The 23035-nt window shown below is 40.8% G+C and overlaps 1 protein-coding gene across 1 annotated transcript in view; it reads right to left on the bottom strand.

Moving 5' to 3' along the window:
- Positions 1–23035, bottom strand: part of Vmp1 (vacuole membrane protein 1) — a 99148-nt gene that overhangs the window by 25789 nt on the left and 50324 nt on the right. Inside the window, exon 8 of the mRNA XM_021177042.2 lies at positions 2274–2354. Coding sequence (XP_021032701.1) covers positions 2274–2354 — 81 coding nt within the window. The remainder of the gene's footprint in view (positions 1–2273; positions 2355–23035) is intronic.

Raw genomic sequence — 23035 nt, 5'->3', positions numbered from 1 at the left:
GTTACAGACATGCATACAGACAAAACACCCATGTATAATAAAATAATAATAACAATGCAAACAAACAAAAAACTCTACAGGATTGCTTTAAAATTTCCTCTCAACTACGATTTTATCTTAGTTTAAATGTTGACATCAAGATGGTTAATTAATACCCTTTAACTTTCATTAAAAATATCTTGGAAAAAATTCATAGACAGCCAAACTCATTTTTAAATTTAACTTCACTCTAACTGTACATAACCAATACAAGGACTGCGTAGAACAGATGGTGAGTTTCTTTTCCATGTGGTTGCTGGGATTTGAACTCAGGACCTTCGGAAGAGCAGTCTTAACTGCTGAGCCATCTCTCCAGCCCAGATGGTGAGTTTCTAACACACAGGCAGTGAGTAACCGGGAATAAAGATTTCCTGCTTCAGGAAACTAAAGGCATTTCACTTTCCCCAGGCACATGCTGTATGATATTTATTATACTTATTTTGTAGAAAAGAATGGTAAGACAGAGCAAGACATTTCCCCCATAAAAAAGATCTGAACCCAGGAAACTGGCCTCAGATTAAGAGCATTATTATCTAATAGGCTCCTCAGCTCATCCACAGTACTTTTCACCCACTTCCCTCCCTTCCTTCCTCCCTCCCTCCCTCCCTTCCTCTCTGTCACACACACACACACACACACACACACACACACACACACACACACACACACACAGGATTTCTCTGTGTAATTCTGGATTTCCTGGAACTCACCCTATAGACAAGGCTGGTCTTGAACTCAGAGATTTGCCTGCCTCTATTTACCAAACTCAGGGATTAAAGGCATGGTTACTACACTGGGTTTTTAACACTGTATTTCAACGGTCTGTAATTACTGGCTTCTAGATCTCTGAGATAGAAAACACCTCTCACTTTTCTCCTTCTCTTCCCCTTCTTTGGTTTTTGTTGCTATTTGTTTTGCTTTGATTTTGATTGAGAGTCTTTCCATGTAGCTTTGGCTGTTTTGCAATGCATCATGTAGACCAGACTGGCTTCAAACTCAAGTCAGAATGGTCGTATATTTACAGCTATCCTCCTGCCTCAGATCCCCAAGTGCTGAGACTGAAGGTCTGTGCTATCACTACCTGTTCCTCATATACTCCTAGGACTCAGTAGCTGATAGGAAGCTGTGAAAATAAATGAGCATTTATGTGAGAAGCACTATATTGTTCTTACAAAAATGTTTTATCTTGTATTCACACATGCATGTGAATGTCAGAGGAGGACTTGAGGCATCTCCCTTTCTTTGGATTCTTGGAACTGAAATCAGGTTCTGCATCCTCAGCCACAAGTGCCTTTACTTGCTAAGTCATCTTACCAATGCACAATGGAGATATCCTAGGCTGACCTCAAACCCTCATATCTGCTGTGTCACCAGGGACAACTCTGAACTTCTGATCCCCTTGCCCCACTCTCAGGGCTGTGTTGCATGTGATTTTTCACAAATATTCTCATAAATCCTATTAGCCTTGTGAGGTAGCCTCCTTGGGCCACTTTATATCTGTTGTCACTATTGTCATAGAGGCTGCACTGGGGAAATGTCTAGTACTTCCAAGATCAACAACAGTAATTCAGACACGTGGACATTTTGCTTTACGTGTGTGGACGTTTGTGTGTACCAGTGATCCATCTGTCTTCATCTCCCATCCTGCCATTACTGATATTACAGGTGCATGCCACCACCCGGATGTTTTATGGGGATTCTGAGAATCCAAACTGAATGAATTCCCCATGCTTCCAAGGTACCCACAAATCTAAACAGAAGCTAAGACGTCTCAAGTCAGGTTTTAAACGTATCTTCCTATTAATACTTGGAAACTCTGGAAAAAGAATTGCTAATTCATCTCATTATTACTTCTTCATAGGAACAATGGATTTTATTTCTTTGTTGTCACAGAATTAAGTCTTGAAGATTGAAGCCACCCTGGTCTACAAAGCAAGTCCACGACAGCCAGGACTTTTTACACAGAGAAACCCTGTATCGAAAAACCAAAACCGACCAACCAACCAACCAACCAACCAACCAACCAAAGGGGCTAGAGGGAGGGTTCAGAGGACAGTTCAGTTTCCAGCGCCCACATCTTAGCAGGCATCAGACATGAATGTGATACACACACATACATAAAAGAACACAAGGCACTAATATGCACAATAAACAAATTGATCAAAATATATTCATAGCACTTAGTGAAATTTGTAACTTAAATTTAAACTGTAATTTATATTTAATCTACTTACAGAAGCACAGGCCAAAATTCCAAAAAATCCAACTTTCTGTACTAGTTTTTGAACTGCCAGTTTAGCCCGTGATGCAAAGTCCTGTAAAACAAATGTTTTGAAATATTAATTAAAAAGTACAAAGAAGAAAAACAATTTTCTTTTTTTTTTGGTTTTTCGAGACAGGGTTTCTCTGTATAGCTCTGGCTGTCCTGGCACTCACTTTGTAGACCAGGCTGGCCTCGAACTCAGAAATCCACCTGCCTCTGCCTCCCGAGTGCTGGGATTAAAGGCGTGCCCCACCACGCCCGGCAGAAAAACAATTTTTATTTTTAAATTTTTCCATGTATTTGTTTATTTGCAGCTGTATATGTAAACATACACATGTGCGGATGGTCCTCTCCTTCCACCATGGAGGTTTTGGGGACTGAATTCAGGTCATTAGGCTTGGAGACAAGTATCTTTACTCAAAGAGGCATCTTGCTGCCCCGAAAGACAACTCTCTCTTTTTTTTTTTTTTTTTTTTTTTTTGGTTTTTCGAGACAGGGTTTCTCTTTATAGCTCTGGCTGTCCTGGAGCTCACTTTGTAGACCAGGCTGTCCTCGAACTCAGAAATCCGCCTGCCTTTGCCTCCCGAGTGCTGGGATTAAAGGCGTGCACCACCACGCCCGGCGATGAAAGACAACTCTATATGATAGTCTATTATACTATATATCTTACAATCTGATACCAATTGATTCTTATTTGTTTGTATACAGATTCTTGCTTTGTACTGCAGGCTGGCCTTGAACTCTTGATCCTTCTGTCTCCCGTCCTGGGTGCGGGGAGTAAAGGTACATATCACTACCCCTGACTCATACTGATCCATACTGAGTAGCAGGCTGTCTGTGGGAAAACATCCAAGTCTTCAAAAGTACCACATCCTTAAAGTCTTCCCACATTTAAGAATGGATTGCTGCATCTTTGGGGTTCTCTGTGGATGCTCCAGAGAAGACAGAATATGGTAAACCACATGCACTATATCACTGTTTGAAACCCTGGTTTATCCCATCTTTTTCTTTTTCCTCTAATAACTTAACAGACTTAATCTCCAAATAACAGCATGGTACAAAGCCTGAGTTTTCAGGACAATGAAGACATCTCTGCCTAAACTAGCCATTTTGAAATTCATGCTCTCACAGCACAGAGTTCTGGAAGCTGCACCTCTTCCCCATGTGCCCTATACCTGTCAACCACCATCTCTCCATCCTCCCCTTCCCACGCCCAAGACGAGAAACTATTCTCTTGCTTATTTTAGACCAACATGTTAGCTTCCACACATGAGTGACAATTAGTGGTATTTGTCTTTCTGTCCTTGAATTTTTGTTGTTTTTTTGAAAAAGGGTTTCTTTGTGTAGTCCTGGCTGTCCTGGAACTCAGAGCAGCCTGTCTCTGCCTCTCAGGCACTGGAGTTAAAGGCCTGGCCACTGTGCCCAGATGGAAGTCTTGCTTTTTACAAATGGTGAGAGTCAGTTTGTTGTCATTTATATAGACATCTCCCTCTATCACGAGCGACTAGAGAGATTTGCCCATCGCTCTCGCCCAGTGTTGACCATACAGTCACATGGCACCATGCCTTGCCTTATTTAGGTGATGGTTATCTAGACTGGGGTCCTCACGCTTGCTCAGCAAACCTTTCCTCATTGAGCCACCCCCCACCCCCGCCACACCAATAAAGTTTTAATTCCAATTAGTCTTAAGGATTGAATTCATGGCTTCTGTGAACTCTAACTGAAATATCCCAAAACTAAAAATTTAAAAGGAATATCATTCTTTTATCATCCTACATGTTTTCCATTATAAATGTAATCTTGCTTTTTTAGTTGCCATTCAAGTTAAAAATCATGTATTTATTTGAGACAAGGTCTCACTGTACAAGCCTAGGTCCCAGCCTAGAACTCCTAGAGCTCACCCTGCTTCTGACTCTCAGTGCTAAGATTAAAGGCATGAGCCACCATACCTTGTGTGTTGTTTTGTTTTTACTGTTGTTGTAAGTTACACACTTATTTTTAAAAATGTATTTATTTTATATGAATTTGAATCATGTGCATACAGTATGCCTGCAGAGGCCAGAAGGTGACACCAGTTTCCCTGGAAGCAGAGTTAGAGATGAGCCATCATGTGTGTGTACTAGGAACCCAATCTGGGTCCTCTGCAAGAATAGAGTAGCCACAGCTCTTAACAGCAGAGTCATCTCTCTAGCCCTCAGTACTTTTTATCATTTGTATAATTTTTTAAAAAATAATTTTTCAATCAGATGAGAATGCCAATGTATTCCCCCATTACCATAAATCATGCAGTTGAGTTTCCTCCATTTTAGGGAATTACAGGGGCAGCACACTTGGAGTGTAATGTCTTCGCCATGGTGTCTCCCCTAGCTGTCCTGGAACTCACTCTGGATACCAGGCTGGTCTCAAACTCACAGAGAGCTGCTTGCCTCTGACTTATGAGTGCAGAGGTTAAAGGTATGTGCCACGACCACCCAGTGGTACAAGTATTTGTATAATTTGACAGTTATTTTCATGTTGATTTTAAAGTAATACTATAATTATAATATTTGTATTTTAACTTGCCTTTAAAATATCCAGTGGGAGATTTTTACTCTCTTTTTATATTATTTGGCAATTCACAGTAAAAACCCAGAAATGTCATCTAACATCACTAGAAAAAGCTCTCAGTTCCTAAAGCTTAAAAGAAATATCTTAAGCCAAAGTTGCTGTCTTCTACCTCAAGCACAATGAATAAGCCAAAGGAAAATATATAGCCATAATATTTTTTAAATAAAAACAGAAAAAAAAGATTACCAAGAAATTTGTTATGTTAGGCATTCAATTCTCCAGTTACATATAAAAGAAAATTAACATTTCATTTGAATATTCTTGCTAGTATTTGTGGGAACAATGCTGAGAGTCCAATTTGACTGCTTCTTCAATTGTCATTTGCCATTTTATAAAAAAAAAATCTGTACCACAAAAAATAAATTCCCTTTTATAGTTTCATTTCTCTGTATTCACATTTCACAACCTTTATCTATTTCACAATTTAAGTGCCTGAGAGGACATGTTCGTTCTCTACCTCTCTTTAAATAAATTACATAATTCACAATTAGTACCATGTACCATTTTCTGTTTTTCTCAGTTATAAACCCATTATCTGGAAAGTTCCATTTCCCAGTCCCACCCACAGTGACTAGGCATCTATCGAGGCTGCACTTTTGAAACAGCTGAAGATAGGAGCAACATATTCTCTCCAACACTGTAAGAAAGCAGAGGAGGAAGCAGCCATTTATACCAGCAGAAGCTTCAAGCCCTAACGGAGGAAAGGAAGCAGGCCTTACATTACACTAGTGTACTAGCCCCAGATGGAGAAGGGAAGCAGGCCTTACATTACACTAGTGTACTAGCCCCAGATGGAGAAGGGAAGCAGGCCTTACATTACACTAGTGTACTAGCCCCAGAGCACTGCTGCTTTCTATTTAGGATTATCAGAGAAGAGAAACTACAGGACTGATTGTAAGCAGAAAAATGCTAATCTTTGGCTGTAACATTTTAAGTATGAATAATATTTATCTCCAAGCAGTAACCGTATACTGTTTTTCTTATCTCATGGAAAGACCTCTTTATTTATTGAATTGGTTTGGTTTTTTGGAACTTGCTTTGAAGACCAGACTGGCCTTACAAGCACAGAGACCCACCTAGACCTGCCTCTGACCTAGAAGGATGGATTAGAGTGTTTGTTAGCATGCCCAGCTGGGGAAAAAAAAAAAAAAACTTTTTAAAAGCAGCATTTAAATGAATATAACAATCATGGAGAAATTGGTATCTTATGGAAGTTTAAGTAGCCTGTTTTTTCTTTTAATTGAATTCTCTTTATTAATGTGATTCTGCCAGACCTGTTTCTGGTACCCATGGATGCTAGAAGGTGGCATTGGATCCGGTGAAACAGAAGTTACTAACGATGGGCTCTGGGAATTGAATGCTTTTAATTGATGAGCTATCTTTCCAGCCCCTAACCTGCCTTTTTTTTAAATTAAGATATATTATATTATTATATAATTACTTGTGTGTTTTTGTTGTTGTTGTTTATTTGTTTGTTTTTTGAGACAGGCTTTCTCTGTGTAGCCCTGGTTGTCTTCAAACTCAGAGATTTATCTGCCTCTACCTCCTGAGTGCTGGAATTAAAGATGTGTACCACAACCACCAGGCCTTAAAGATTTATTTCTATTATTATTTTAACATTTTATGAGTCTTTATGAATTTTACATCATGTACACCAATCCCATTCATCTTCCGGTCCCTTCCTATCTGCCCTTACAACCTCTCTACCAAAAGAAATTAATACAGACTACACACACACACACACACACACACACACACACACACACACACATAAAAATAAAACCTTGTCCTGGAGTGTGTAGTGTGCCACAGTATGTTACACAAAGACCCTGCAGCTCTGGATCTGCAGGACCAGCCCTTTCATGCCCTCTAGCAGGTCATAGGTGGGGTGGATATTGGGTGGCCAACTCAAAGCTCTGGATCTGGGCCTGGTAGGTAGCTGAGCTGGTCAGTTCTCCAGCTCTCCGACACCACCAGGGCCATCTCTGCTTCCTTGCTCTCATGACCTCAGAGGCCAGCTCACGTGCCTGCCACAAGTGGCAAGGAGCAACTGGGGAGGGGGCATCTCCCCCTTGCCCAAGCCACCCACACAATCTAGGGGCGGGGCTCGTTCACCCAGACACATGTGCTGGGGGTTTGTTCCCCCACCTACCCAACCACTAGGGTCAGCTCTACTGTGCTGCAGGCAGGAGCTGGGCCAGCTCAGCATGGTGCCTCAGGTGGCCGCAGTTCAGACATCTGCATGGCCTTTGCTGGTAATGTGGGTCTGGGACATCAAAACAATCATGGCTGCCACAGGACCATCAACCCAAACATGGCTCCCAGCAGCATAGGCCACTCAGATCAGCATGCCAAGAGATAGCACTGCCCTCAGATATCCACGAGGTGTCTGATGGCAGCCCAGACCACAGACATGGACACAGAACTAGCTATAGCAGGACCACTGATCCAGACAAGGCCTTTACCAGCAGCCACGGTCACAACCTCACCATGGCCTCCTTATATCCACCTGTTCCTCAAAGACGCTGAGTTCCACATTTCTCCACAGTGTACTAATAAGCCCCTTTGGCTTCATGTATTCTTCCATTTCTTCACCACATACTCCATCTTTCCCAGCTCTCCACCACACACTTGTCTATCAGGGTAATGCTCACAACAGGTGACTGGGTATCTTTTTTTTTTTGGCTTCCAAGGCCAGTGCAGCTTGGTTTAGTGATTGAGTATCTTCTCCATTTTTACGATATTTAGTTGTGTGTGTGTGTGTGTGCATGCATGTGAATATGTGCAAGTGGCAGGCCAGAAGAAGGTGTTAGATCCCCTGGAGCTAAAGTTAGAACCCACCTGATCAGGGTGCTGAGGACTGACTTTGGGTCCTCTGGAAGGAAAGCAAATGATCCTAACTACTGAGCCGTTTCTAAATCCTCTACCTACCAGCTTAGCTGACTATATGCTAAAACTCATTCTGATCTAATAGTGTTCTTGATTTTGTTACTGAAATAGCTTCAAGGTTAGTATTAAACCCTTCAGAGTAGGCCTGGTGTAGTGATGCACGCCTTAGTCCCAGCACTGGGGAGGCAGAGGCACACACATGCACATGTATGTACACACATTTAAGGGATGAAAAACTGATTTTAACTAGAAATCAGAAAAATACAGATTTTGTTCTTATTTATTATATCATTTAGTGTGATTTCATTAAACTAATAAACTAAATTTCCTTGTGAAATTTAGTGACAAGGACATCTTTTTATAAAAAAAAAAAACCAACTTAAAAATTTTTTTTAACATGGGTGTTTTAATTGGATGCCACATGTGTGTCTGATGCCCACCGAGGCCAGAACAGGGTATCAGATTCCCTGGTGCTGTAGTTAACTCATGGCTGTGAGCTGTTGTGTAGCTATCAGGAATCTGAACCCAGGTCTTCTGGAACAGCAGCCAATGTTTTAAATAACCATTTGAGCCACCTCTCCAGGCCCTGGCATTCTCGCCTTAATGAACAGAATAAAATTGTAAGATTACACATATCATACCAATACATACTGTGTGCTATAGGTTGACACAGTCTGTATGGCAGAGTGTGGAGAAAAGCAATCTTTGAAAGATAATCAGCTACTATTCAGCTATTAAAAAGAATGAATTTATGAAATTCCTAGGCAAATGGAAGGACCTGGAGGGCATCATCCTGAGTAAGGTAACACAATCACAAAGGAACTCACACAATATGTACTCACTGATAAGTGGATATTAGCCCAGAAACTTAGGGTACCCAAGATATAAGATACAATTTGCTAAACGCATGAAACTCAAGAAGAATGAAGACCAAAGTGTGGACACTTTGCCCCTTTTTAGAATTGGGAACAAAACACCCATGGAAGGAGTTACAGAGACAAAGTTTGGAGCTGTGACGAAAGGATGGACCATCTAGAGACTGCCATATCCGGGGATCCATCCCATAATCAGCCTCCAAATGCTGACACCATTGCATACACTAGCAAGATTTTGCTGAAAGGACCCAGATAGAGCTGTCTCTTGTGAGACTATGCTGGGGCCTAGCAAACACAGAAGTGGATGCTCACAGTCAGCTATTGGATGGATCACAGGGCCCCCAATGGAGGAGCTAGAGAAAGTACCCCAGGAGCTAAAGGGATCTGCAATCCTATAGGTGGAACAACAATATGAACTAGTCAGTACCCCTCTGGAGCTCGTGTCTCTAGCTGCATATGAATCAGAAGATGGCCTAGTTGGCCATCAGTGGAAAGAGAGGCCCATTGGTCGTGCAAACTTTATATGCCTCAGTACAGGGGAATGACAGGGCCAAGAAGTGGGAGTGGGTGGGTGGGGGAACGTGTGGGGGACTTTTGGGATAGCATTGGAAATGTAAATGAAATAAATAGCCAATAAAAAAAAGAACATTTAAAAAAAAAAGAAAGGTAATCAGCTCATGGAGAAACTGCCTTGTGAATGAAACCATCATAAAAGGGGCAGCTGTACTGGCTCCCACTCCTTTCTTTCAATTTTTTTCCCAAGACAGGGTATCTTTCTCTGTATAGCCTTGGCTGTCCTGGAACTGGCTCTGTAGACAAGGCTGGTGTTGAACTCAGAGAGCTGCCTGCCTCTGCCTCCTCAGTGCTGGGATTAAAGGCATGTGCCATCACCTCTTTTCTTTAAGAAATTTTTTGAAATTAAAATATAATTACATCTTTCCTACCTCTAGTCCTTCCTATGTATCTTCCCTTGCTGTCTCTCAAACTTATGGCCTTCTTTTTCTTTGTTTTACACACATACTCTTAGTTATATTCCTAAATATATAAATGTAACCTGTTCTGCCCATGTAGTATTACTTTTATGTAGACAACTGCAGGGCCAACCACGTGGTCCCTCCTTCTCTTTTACCATGATACACTCTAACATATTGTCATACAAGAGGCCTTCACAGGCTATGGCCCATATGCCACGAACATCCCATGAACTATGTGAGCTAAATAGAGTCTTACTCAGTTTCTGCTATTCTGCTATAGCAGGAGAGAACAGGCTACAACACTATTTCTACAGACATTTATTTCAGTTACACACATGTTAGGCTCTGGAATGCAAAGGGCAATGCATTTTGGTATTGTGGGCTATCGCAAAACTGCACCTAAACCACCAGCATCAATGATCAAACCCCAACTCAGCACAAAGAGAGCTTCATGGCACTTCACCCAAACTATACCTTCAAACATTAAATAGTAAATACAAACTGTTAAGTGTTTTTTCCCCTGAAAATAAAATCCATGAGGCCTGTGAGACAGCTCAGTGGATAAAGGGAACTGTGGCCAAGAGACAACCTGCATTTGATTCCCAAGAACCCAAGTGATGCGAGGAGAAGCCAACTTTACAAGCTGTTCCCCGATCTCGCCATGCAAGCTGTATGCATCCTCCCTGACAGTAAGTACACGCACAAATAAATACATAAATATGCAGAAATCATGTGAGGGCATATGTGGTAGCATACACTGTAATCCTGCTATTGTGAGGCTTTGCTTTAAAAAAAATGAAAAAAAATGTTATATGTAATTTACAATGAAGAACAAAACATTTCAAGTGCTAAAATAGGAAGCTGTTAATCACAATCAGGCTTCCATGGCATACAGATGTAAAGTGTTACCAAATTTACTTTTGCATAGGAATAGGCAGTTCAAATATTTTCCAAACTCAAGTACAGGAGCTGAGCTGAGGAGGGCAGTGTGTCAGAGTACTTGCTGAGCAAGCAGCAAGACAGAGTGGAAAGCCCAGGCTGGGAAAGCCCAGCAAAGCCATGAAGATTCATAACCCAAGTGTTGTGGGAGACAGAGTACACTGGGACCTGTTGTTCACCAGTCTCCAGATTCAGAGAGAGACACACATAGAGAGAGAGAGAGAGAGAGAGAGAGAGAGAGAGAGAGAGAGAGAGACACACACACACAGACACACCTCCTGTCAAAAGAAACAGGGCTGAAGTGATAGAGCCAGGATATCTGGTGCCTTCCTCTGGCCCCCAGCACACATACAGGGGTGTGCATGCACTTGCCTGCACACATGTATATACCACACATATACAATTTTTTTTTTTAAAGGCAGAGTCTCTCTATGTAGCTCTGGCTATCCTGAATCTTTTTTTTTTTTTTTAAAGATTTATTTATTTATTATATGTAAGTACACTGTAGCTGTCTTCAGACACTCCAGAAGAGGGCGCCAGATCTCGTTACGGATGGTTGTGAGCCACCATGTGGTTGCTGGGAATTGAACTCTGGATCTTCGGAAGAGCAGAAGGGTGCTCTTACCCACTGAGCCATCTCACCAGCCCCTATCCTGAATCTTTTTACACAGACCAGTCTGATCTCAAAAAAAAAAAAAAAAAAAAAAAGTCACAAAGATCTGCCTGCTTCTGCCTTCTGGGTGCTGAGATTAAAAATGTGTGATATCATGTCTGCCTCATACAGATTTCTTTTTTAAATGGAGACAGAACAAATGTACACTATACAAATTAAAAATATACATTTTGATAGATTTTATCAAAATAAAAGGCATGTGCCACCACATTCAGCGTGCCCAGCACTTGGGAGGCAGAGGCAGGTGAATTTCTGAGTTCGAGACCTGGTCTACAAAGTGAGTTCCAGGACAGCCAGGGCTACACAGAGAAACCCTGTCTTGAACCCGCCCTCCCGCCCCCCCGCAAAAATAAAAAAATAAAAGTGTTAATTACCACTGAGATAAGACACAGAACATTACTCTAGGAAGTCAGTCCTCTTACCAGAGCAATTACCCTCCTGAATGTTTAGATCTACAGTTTTAGCTTTTCCTATTTTTGAGCTTAATGAGAACAGGATTATTGCAGTATGTCCTCTTGCAGGTCTGGCATTGTTAGCTCTACATTACATCTAGTGTTTCTTCTACGCTGTTAATGAATGTGGAGTAACCAAACTGCTAAAGTGATATGTGTTATTTTATTGTACGAACATACCACAATTTGTTCTAATGTGAGTATAATACTAAAGTTGTCAGTCTGAGATAATTATAAATAATACACAGTGGTGATACATGTCTTTAATCCCAGTATTTGGGAAGTAGAGGCAGGTGGACCTCTGTGAATTCAAGGACAGCCTGGTCTATAGAGTAAGATCCAGTACAGCCAGGGCTACCCTGTCTCAAAAAACCAAACCAAACCAAACCAAACCAAACCAAACCAAACCAAGTATCTCCTACAAGTACTATTCCTGTTATTTTGGATGGGGTCTTACTGCATAACCCAACCTTGTGTAAACCTGTTGGGTCTTGGTGCATCACCCACTAAGTGTTTGGATCACAGTAGTATCCTGACCATGTCTGGCTTACTCTAACTTAATACTCTGTTTGTTCTGTTTCTTTGAAACAGGGTCTCACTATTTAACCCTGGCTGCCTCAAATTCTCCATGTAGACCCAGTCTGACCTCAAACTTACAGAGACATGTTTACCTCTGTCTCCTAAATGCTGAGATTGAAGATGTGTCCCACCACACCTGGCACAGGTTAAGAGAGCTTGTTCTCTTTCAGAAGACTAGAGTTCAGATCTGTGAACCCATGTTAAACAGCTTACAACCTCCTGTAACTTCAGCTCCAGGGGATCTAAGACCTTCCATTGACTTCCATGACACTTGCACACATACATGAATACACATACTCAAACATACATTAATAAAAATAAACAAATTCCTTTTAAAAAGTGGGGCTGGGGATGATGGTTGAATCTGTAAAGCACTTGTTGCATAAGGTTTTTAAAGATTTGTATGTAATAATTTTATTATGGGTTGGAAAAAGATTAAAATACCTTTTTGTTTGTTTTATTTTTCAAGACAGGGTTTTGCTGTGTAGTTCTGGCTGTTTTGGAACTCTCTCTGTACACCAGGCTGTCCTCAGAGATCCACCTGCTTCTGCCACACAAGTGCTGGGATTAAAGGTATTTACTATTACCGCCCTGCTAAAATACATTTTTAAATTACATTTAAAGAGTCAGTTCTCTTCGCCATATGGGTCTCAGAGATTTAACTCAGATCACCAGGCTTTATAGTAAGCACCTGTACCTGCTGATCTAGCTCACCAGCCCTAAAGTAATTTCATTGTTCTTTTTGTTATAAATAAGTTAGTATAAATACTCACTTTCGAATTGGAATCAAAGAGAGATGCAGACCCCACCCATGCACAGTGGCTGGGAGGATGTGCACTTGTAACCTTGGTTTACCGTAGGGTAGGGCAGGAGGACTGCAAGTACAGGACTACTGTGGACCACACAGGGAAAGAACCCGTCTCTAAAACAACCAAGGCAACATATACTAGTGAATCTTCTACAACAGTACACAACAGTAACAGACAGTCAGTGCGGGGAAAGGTCAAAATTATTCAGATGAGCTTAAGCACTTAAAGCTTTGAAAACTAAGCTATGAAACAGCCATAGACAGAAAATGTAGCCTGATACAGAATGAGGGTATTGAGCCTAGTAGCATACACCTCTGATCCCAGCACACGGGGCAGAAGCAAGTGGGACTAGGGAAAACTGTGGCAGAAAAAATATTAAGTGAGGCCAGCAGGAGCCTACAGAGCAAGCGAGGCTATACAGCAGGACCTTGTCTCAAAACCAAAACCCAAACCACAAGGGCAGATAAAAGTAACGCAACCCATTATTTTATACAATTAATAATATGCTAACTCAAACACTTAAAATTACCAAAGACATGGGGACAGGACAAAGAAACGTTAAGTATAGACATACATTTCCTAATGATGAAGATATATTTTGAGAAATGTCTAATTGGTCAATTGCATCATTATATAATACAAACACCCCAGAATGGGTTTATTTGATGACACCAGGTGATATATTCTTACGGAGCAACTGTTGTTTACAAGGTCTGTCACAGATGGAAATGCCATTATGTGGTATGTGGCTGCATACTGCTCTCTGTGTGTGTATGTGTGTGCATGCAAGCTAAGGAGTAAGTAAACAACACACTTTAAATACCAAGTCAGCAAGACTTTAAATGCCAAGATTAAAAACAGGAAAAACGGAAAGAAAACTAATAAAAAGCATTCCTATAATGCCTAACAAACAACCCAAAACAAATAAAGACAAAAAACAAACCTTCCAAATCTCTCATGACAAATCACATCCCCTGGCTAATTGAAAATCAACAAAGCTTTGCTATAGAAATGAGTGTTAATAGGTATTCCACTGTCCTTCCTACCATTTATTTCTGAACCTGAGCCACAACTCCCATGAGGGCTTAGCAATTAGAGCAGGAGAGGGCTTGCATTTATTAGCAATATGGTACTGATATAAAAATCATCCAGCAAACACACAGAGCCAGATATAGCCTGACAGTCCAAGTTTCAATGAAAAGGAACTTTCTAGAACATTTTACAAAAGGTGTTTGAAATACTAAACCTGCAAAGCAACCATCTGTAAACCAGCTAACAAGGGTAACATAATGCTTACCCACTGTTCACTTCTGTTCATACCGTAAACAGGTGTGGAGAAGAAAAGAACAAAGCAAACACAAAACAAAACCATTCGACTCCAATTTCCAAAGCAAACTAAGAAGAAAACCTTAAATATTACTTACTGTGCTTTCTTTCTTACTGACTGGGTTGTATTAACCTCTTATTTTTATTTGAAAATCAGATGGTTTCAATTAGAATTGCTTCATCATTAAAACAAACAGAATTTAAAAAATTAAATTTCACAGAAGACTTTTCCTCGTGTGTTGTTGATTCTTTAAACATAACAGGTATTATTAAAATTAAATGTTAACTGAAAAAAATTAAATTTATCTTGTGAGTTAAGGAGTACAGGAGAACATAATTTTATATGTCTAGAAAACTAGACATTTTCTAGTCTCTTCAGAACATTTTCTTCAGCGTGTACTTTGTTGTAAAAAGATAAGCCGGAGAAAATCAGCACCCATGCTGGGCTTGTGACTCCAACTCCAACATCCTTTTCTGGCATTCTCCAGCACTTCAACCCACGTGTGTACACATATGCATAAATAAATAATAAAATAAGCCTGGGGCTGGTGAGATGGCTCAGTGGGTAAGAGCACCCGACTGCTCTTCCGAAGGTCCAGAGTTCAAATCCCAGCAACCACATGGTGGCTCACAACCACCCGTAATGAGATCTGATGCCCTCTTCTGGTGTGTCTGAAGACAGGTACAGTGTACTTACATATAATAAATAAATCTTTAAAAAAAAAATAAAAAAAATAAAATAAAATAAGCCTGACTGATAAATCAGAAATGAGCATGCAAGTCTTACATGGTGGTGGTAAATGCCTGTAATCTTGGCATAGGACTAAATGATCCAAGTTTCAGAAGCCAAAACAAGGGCTAGTGAGATCCACTCAGTCTGTCAGAGTGTACAAGAGTTTGCTGCACAAACCTCATCACCCAAGCTCAGCATCAGAATCCCACTGTGGACTGAGAGCTGTCCTCTCAGTGCCACCCGCTGAGGCATAAACTGCCTTACAGAAAAGAGCAGGACTCAGGAATAGACCAGGAGCAGACAGCCAGCCTTCCTTCCCAGTGACCATCCATTCTGAGGCTTGCATCAAGCCACAACTATCTTTCCTGTTCCACTAATGCTATACAACTAAATAGAAGAAGAGTCAGAAAACCAAGAAACGGTCAAATCTGGGGATGGGAATGGCCAAAGGACAATTTAGTATTAAGAAAAAGTTTCTTGAGACAACAAAAGAAGTCATGAAAAATTCTAAGTCATGTTGAGTGTTCAAATGACAACTACTGAACATTATTTTTTTTTGATTTTATTTCATGTGTATGGATGCTTTGCCTGCATGCATGTCTGAGTGCCATATAGGCACCAGGTGCCTCTGCTGGCTCTCCCTGGAACTGGAGTTAGACAGCTGTGACCTGACATGTGGGTCCCTCTGTAACAGCAGCACATGCTTCATCACTAAGCCACCTCTCTACGCCCCACTAGACAGTCTAAGTATCACCTTTCCTTTCTTCCTTTTCCTTTCTTCCTTCGGTACTCAAACTTAACTGTCCCAATAGTTGAGATATTCTATAATGAATTCTCATTAAAAGACCACTTAAGGAAAAGATGGCTCACCTGTTAAGAACACTGGCTGCTCTCCCTCTGGCAGAAGGTCTAGGCTTAATTTTCAGCACCCACTTAGTAGCTCACAACCATCTACGATTCTAGTTCAGGGGTTCCAATCAATAACTTCTTCTGAGCTCTTCACAAATATGGTACACATACATACATGCAGGCAAACATTCACACACTTAAAATAAAAATAAAGATGTTAAGCAACAAAATCCTGAATGCCACTGGGTGTGTGTGGGTGGTTGGATCTGAAAGGAGATCCACATGACAAGGCCTCGAATGAGCCTAGAATGAGCATTTCTAATACTTCATCAGTTTAACTTAATGCAAATAAGCAAAAGATCCTGAGAGGAGGAAGCCTTTCCCAGGAACTGACACAACACAAACCATAGTCGGTGCTGCAAAGCTTAATGCAAACCCTCTAGAGTCCACGTTGACAAATTCTTCAACAAGCCCTGTGGTTACAGGGAAGCTGGTTCCACTCTGACTCACGCCTGCTCAAACAGTTTACTGGAAATGAAGAGGAGGGGGAATTTTCAGAGAAGTCATGTGATGGCCAGACAAACCACAACCAGCAAAGGGTTCAACGGAGTCAAAAACAGGTCCCAGCAACAAATGACATAAAAAACACATGAAAATGACCCCTGTTTAGTTTCAAATCATCTATACTATACCATGAGTTCTTTCATAAAATCTTTGTATGAAAAAGAACAGATACTTCATAGGGGGAAAACCCAGCAGGCACTGACTGACCTGGCATATCCAACTGCTAACACGCACAGGAAAATGTGCTCAACAAACAGAACATAAATGGAATGCTGAAGCACTTTGGTTGAGTGTCTAAGTGACCATTATCAAATGCTTTCCCATAATCGCCAAACTCAAATGATGAAACAAATGTTCTATCATTATCAACAAAGGTCAAAAGAATCCTTCATTTACACCTTGTTCTTTGAAAGGAAAAATGTCTTTCGTTGTCTAAACTGAAAAGGCACAGGTCATGAGAGTTTGTCAAAACAAATGATAACCTTTGGTTTTAAGATTGGTTTTTGTCCCCCACCCCCCACTAATGCAAATAAATTGAAATTTCTGAAAGAATAAAAATCTTACTAGGTTAAAAAAAAAAAATCCGTTTAGCCTTAAATTTATATATGCTTAGTATGAGCATTTAGTTTTAATATATAACGTACAAATGTTGATTAATTTAAATACTGCTAGCTTAAAGAGAATTCTCTTGAAATAAGACAAATCAAAAACCTATAAACTAGTCTTTATTTATTTAAGAATTACTTATTTTATGTATATGAGTACATTGTTGCTCTCTTCAAACACCAGAAGAGTGCATCGGATCCTATTACAGATGATTGTGAGCCACCAAGTGGATGTTGGGAATTGAACTCAGGACCTCTGGAAGAGCAGCCAGTGCTCTTATCTGCTGAGCCATCTCTCCAGCCCCCTAAACTAGTCTTTAAAGAGGTAAGTAGTTTACCTAGTCTGAGTTAGTGGCACAGGCATCTGATCCCAGCTGCTTGGCAGTCTGAGTCAGGTAGATAGCTGGGACAACTCAACAAAACCAAACCAAACGCAAAATGAAGCACGAGGATGGGCAATACAGTTTAGCGGTAAAAATGTACCAAGCCTAGGTTCACTCCAGGGCAGGGAGAAGTAAACACTCACAAGTGATGCCCAGCAGAAAAGACAAGCTAACTAGAGCAAATATGGAGAGACAAAATAGCATTCTACTAAAAGGTGAAGTTAGACTTTCACATTTCACATTCTAATAGCAAGAATACAAAACAACACAGTAGTGTTTATTATCAAAACAAATAATAAAACAGCAAATTTTACAAAGTCATCAACCCAGCACTAAAAAATATGCAAATGGTAGATCATTCCCACAGATGGTATTAGGCAATCTAGTAGATAGCAATTTTATCCAAAACATATTCTTCTAAGTAAATATGGGCAGCATTCCTTTTGTATCAGTTATACACATAAAAACTACACAAAATAATCACTGACTATATCAAGACAATGAGCTACCTGATGTTTCAGACTCTACCTTGCACAGGCTAGGCAACTGTTCTACCAGTGAGCATAGCCCTTACCCTCTAATACATCTTCACAATTTCCCCGTCTTTGCTTATACACCATAGAGAACCAACAAATTACTGTAAGAATTTCCATGTGCCCTCAATTTTAGCGATTGGGTGGGGATAGTGATGAAAAGTAGGACCCTGGAGCATGCTTAAGCATACTATCATTAAGCCACAAAAGTTGTTTTATTCAATATGGATTAAAACTTCCAGGGGCTGGAAAGATGGCTGGCTTAGTGGTAAAGAGCGAGCTCTTGCTGCTCTTTCAGAGGACCTGGTTTGACTCCCAGAACCTTCACAGTGGCTCTCTATCAACCATAACTCTAGTCCTAGGGGATCCAAAGTCCTCTTCTACCCCCTGAGGATATCAGGCATGTAAATGGAGCACATATATACAAGCAGGGAAAACACAAATACATATTAAATAAAAAACTAAAAACAAAATTTAGAAAATATTTTGGGAGGGAAGGCCCCAGCCCTAGCCAGGCATGGTAGCAAACACCAGTACTGTCAAGGCTTGGAAAGTTAAGGCAGAAGAACTCTGAGTCCAAAGCCAACCCTGGCTATTCAGTAAGACCTAAAAACATCAAGCCTGGCTCAGGCCTTTAATCCCAAAATTTGTAGGGCAGAGGCAGATGGATCTCTGTGAGTTCAAGGCCAGCTCAGTCTACATACTGAGTGCCAAGCCTACACAGTAAGATCCTTTCTCAAACAAACAAACAAACAACCGACCACCACCAACAAAAATTCCAATCAACTCTCCTATCAATGACATGAAACACTGAAGAAGCTGCAGTACAGGAACTTGATAGGTAGGAATGAGCAAGGGGACACATACAGATGAACAGACACAAGAGCCTGGCAAGCAGAGAGAGAAGAAAGAGCTTCATCACATTATTCGATTTCATCAGAGCAGCGGTAATGTTTTTACAAGTTTAATAAATCATCACGGTTTATTTACTAAGAACAGCAAGTTCTGGACTGAAAAATTCCAGAGCTCGTTGTTTTAAAAGGATTTAACATGTGTTAACCAGGTATTCTATCCAACTGAAAACCATCAATGTTGGGCTGGGAGTGCAGCTCAGCGGTAGAAGGGTTTCGTAGCAGGTGCGAGGATCTAGGTTCCATACAAAGCATCAACACAAGCAAATAAACAGCAAAACAACCAAAACAACAAAATCAATGTAACATATAAAAAACTGTTAAAGAGCCAAAAGACTGTTTTTGTGGGTTTGGGCCAAGTAAATTGTTATACAGACTGGATTTCACACTATATACAATTTGAGAAAAAGCCAAATATTTCTGAATAGTCAAGTTTTTTTTCTTTTGAAAAAGGGACTGGCAATGTCCAGGCTGTCTCAAACTTTACATAGCCTGAGATGAATTTCTGTGCTGCTCCGTCTACCATTTATGTGATGGGTTACAGGTGTTTTGTGTAAGCACTAGGCACGCACTCTACCAACTGAGTTCCATCCTTGATGATTAGAATTCCACAAGCAGGGTACTGTTTAGTAAAGGTTTTTCCTTTGGATAGTGTGGGGGAAAAATAGGGTGAAAATCAGTAAAGAGCAAGCCAACTAGGAAGCCACCAGAGGGTTGAAGAGATGGCTCAGTGGTTAGGAACACCGACTGTTCTTCCAGAGGTCCTGAGTTCAAATCCCAGTAACCACAGGGTGGCTCACATCCATATGTAATGGAATCTGACTCCCTCTTCTGGTGTGCATGGAAACAGAGCACTCATATACATAAAATAGATAAATAGATAAATAAATAGTTTAAAAGAATCCACTAGAAATGTTGAGTAGGCATTGTTGAGACATGTTTGAACCAGTCATTCAGAAACAAAGGGGAGGGAGATGGTGACAATGCTGTGGAAGTCAATCAGCTTCTGGGATGACTGGCATTGGGAGGCCAGGGAGAAATGTAAGTGACTGAATATTAGAGTTATTATTTTTCAATTTTTTGCCTGCATATATTTCTCTTTTAAAAAATCTACTTATTTTATTATGTATGAGTGTTTTGCCTACATGTATGTACGTGCACTATCTGTGTGTCTGGTAAGTGAAGAGGCTAAAAGAAGGTGTTGGATCGCCAGAAACTAGAGGGAGTTACATATAGTTGTGAGACACAGTATGGGTGCTGGGGATTGAACTGGAGTCCTCTTGAAAGAGCAGTCTGTGCTCTTACCCACTGAGTCATTTCTCTAGTTCACCTGTATTTCTGTGTGCCACTTTTGTGTCAGATCCCTTGCAGGCCAGAAGCGGGTATTGGATCCTCAGGAACTGCAATTAATAGACTGTTATGAACTACTGTGTGGGTGCTAGAAATTAAACCTGGGTTCTCTGAAAGAGTAGCCAGTGCTCTTAACCATGGAGTAATCCCTCTAGCCTTCATTTTAAAAACTACATTAACTTATCTTAGACAGTGTGTTACTGTGTATCACAGGTAGGCTTCATATTGGCAACCTGCATCAGTTTCCACAACGCTGGGATTACAATGTATGATTACATCTGGTGGGTGGGCGGGAGGGGGAGTTCTGCCTGCATGTATATCTGTGCACCGCTCCCATACAGTGCCAGAGGAGGCCAGTTCTCCTGGAACTGGAGTTATAGATGGTTGTTAGCAGTCACGTGAGTGTTGGCAATGGATATCAAATTGTCTGGAAGAGGCTAGTGCTCTCAACTGCTGAGTACCACCTAGTTATATTTTTATTTCCTTGATCCTGGGGAATGAACCAAAGATTGGTCAGATTTTAACTTGAGGTAACTATGAGGATGACAATGAAGTTTACAGATGAGGGCTGGAGAGATGGCTCAGTGGTTAAAAGCACTGGCCACGCCTCCAGAGGACCAGATTACAATTAATTCCCTGGACCTATCTGACGCCTCAACATGTTTTGTAACTTTAGTTCCAGGGGATTTAATGCTGTATTCTGGCCTCTCTGGGTACCTGGCATCCATGTGGTATATAGACATACACAGGGGCAAAATGCCTATATAATAAAAATAAATAATTACAAAGCAGGTTATAGATGCCAGGAACAAAAGATACAAACATGATCAGAACACGGGTCTAACTAAGATACCTAGGTAGGCCTTAAACTTGTGATCCTTTTGTTTCACCTCCCCAATATCAGCAGAGTCACTAAACAACATTACCAGTCTGGCTTAGAACTTAAGTTTTCAAACATTAGATGTTCAAGGCCATAGGAAGCTACATGTATTCACGCCTATCTCTCACAGATATAGAAAAAGAACAGGATAGGATGTCAAGAGCAAAAGGAAGCCAGTTTAGTGGAAAAATACTGGCTAATATCAATACAGAACTCACAAAATAAATGAGGTAATTATAAGGAATTGGAATATAAATCAACACTTATCATTCTTTCTCTGAAAACAACTATTACATGAAATTTAAACATGAGTCAGAAATATGTGTCATGAACACTTTACTGAACATCAATTTCTCAGTAAAATCTATGTTCCCTTTAACCCACTTGGACAGCACATAGCAAAGCAAGCAGGCGGTGCCAAGGTTCCGTGTTTGTGAGTGTGATTTATTTAGACATCCTGCTGATAAATTTATGCCACTAAAGTACTTTACTTTCAAGAATTGAATAAAAAAATGTAAAACCTTATTTCAGAAATCTTTAATTAATGTTTTGCTGGTATTCATTTTACTTAACTTACTGTTTTAATTCTACTTAATCCACTCTTCCCAGTTACAGCTCCTATCAAACTAGAAGTTTTACATTTATCTATATGAGCAAATTCTAGTTCACTGTAATCATTCTGCTGTGATTACTGAAGAACTTTTAAAGCACCATCAAGAAGGCACTCGGGAAGGCATATCAGACTAGCATGTCTTGAATACATCATTAGTAACTAATTAGCCACAATGTGAGACATGGAAGCCCCATGGAAGCCAGGCTGGTGGTACAAGGTTATAATCCCAGCTACGCAGAGTCAGGAAGACAGCAAGCTCAAGGCCTGCCAGGACTGCCCAGTGAACTGAAGGCCAGCCAGGGCAACTTAGTGTGACATCATCTCAGAATAAAAGCAGAAGGTTGAGGATAGGGTTCAGTGAAAGGGAACTCACTCAGCATGCGCACGCTTGCATTAATCCCTAGTACCATAGAAAAAGAAATTTGTTTGTAAGTAGTGTCAGAAAAATAACTAGTTATGAAGAGAAGTTAGGAACCTACATTCCATCATATATAGAGTTATTTTCATGTTTAAAGATTTCATTTCACATTTGTTTTCTGAGAGAGGGTCCTGGTATCTCTCCCAGGCTGGCCTTGATGAGATCCCCTGGAGCTAGAGTTATGAGTGGCCGTAAAATACGCAGTGTGGGTATTGAGAACTGCTCTGGGGTCCTCTGGAGGAACGGGAAGTGTTGTCTGATCTGCCTCTCCAGCCCCTAGCACTTCAAGTTTTCCACTGACCCTGTATTCTTGAGTGTGTTTTCTTTACTCAAATCAGGGATAAGCCAGGTACAGGGGAATAATCCCAGCTACTAAGAGAAAGCAGGAGGCTCACTGAAGTCCAGAGTTTGGGTCCGATTCGGGTAATACAGTCAGATTCTGTGTTTCCCTTTGTGCCCAGCAGAATGGCTCCTACAAAGAAGGAGGCAATAAGAAGGGCTGTTCTGCCATCAACATGGTAGTGATCGGAGAACATGCAATCAACATTCACAAAACATGAAGGGGCCTTCAGGAAGCCTGGCCCTCATATATTCAAAGAAATCTAGAAATCTGTCATGATGGCAACTCCAGCTGTGCACACTGACAGACACCACACTCACTAATGCCACCTGGGTCAAAGGAACAAGGCATGCTCCATACTATCTGCACCCATGGCCATTTGTCCAGAAAGTGTAACTCATCAAACAAGCGCTACACATGGGCAATTTGTT

The sequence above is a fragment of the Mus caroli genome, unplaced genomic scaffold (assembly GCF_978045245.1).
Source record: "Mus caroli unplaced genomic scaffold, Mus_caroli_1 scaffold_13, whole genome shotgun sequence".
NCBI classification, from domain to species: Eukaryota; Metazoa; Chordata; class Mammalia; order Rodentia; family Muridae; genus Mus; species Mus caroli.
The sequence above is the reverse complement of the archived record's forward strand: the minus strand, read 5'-3'. Positions and strand labels throughout refer to the sequence as shown.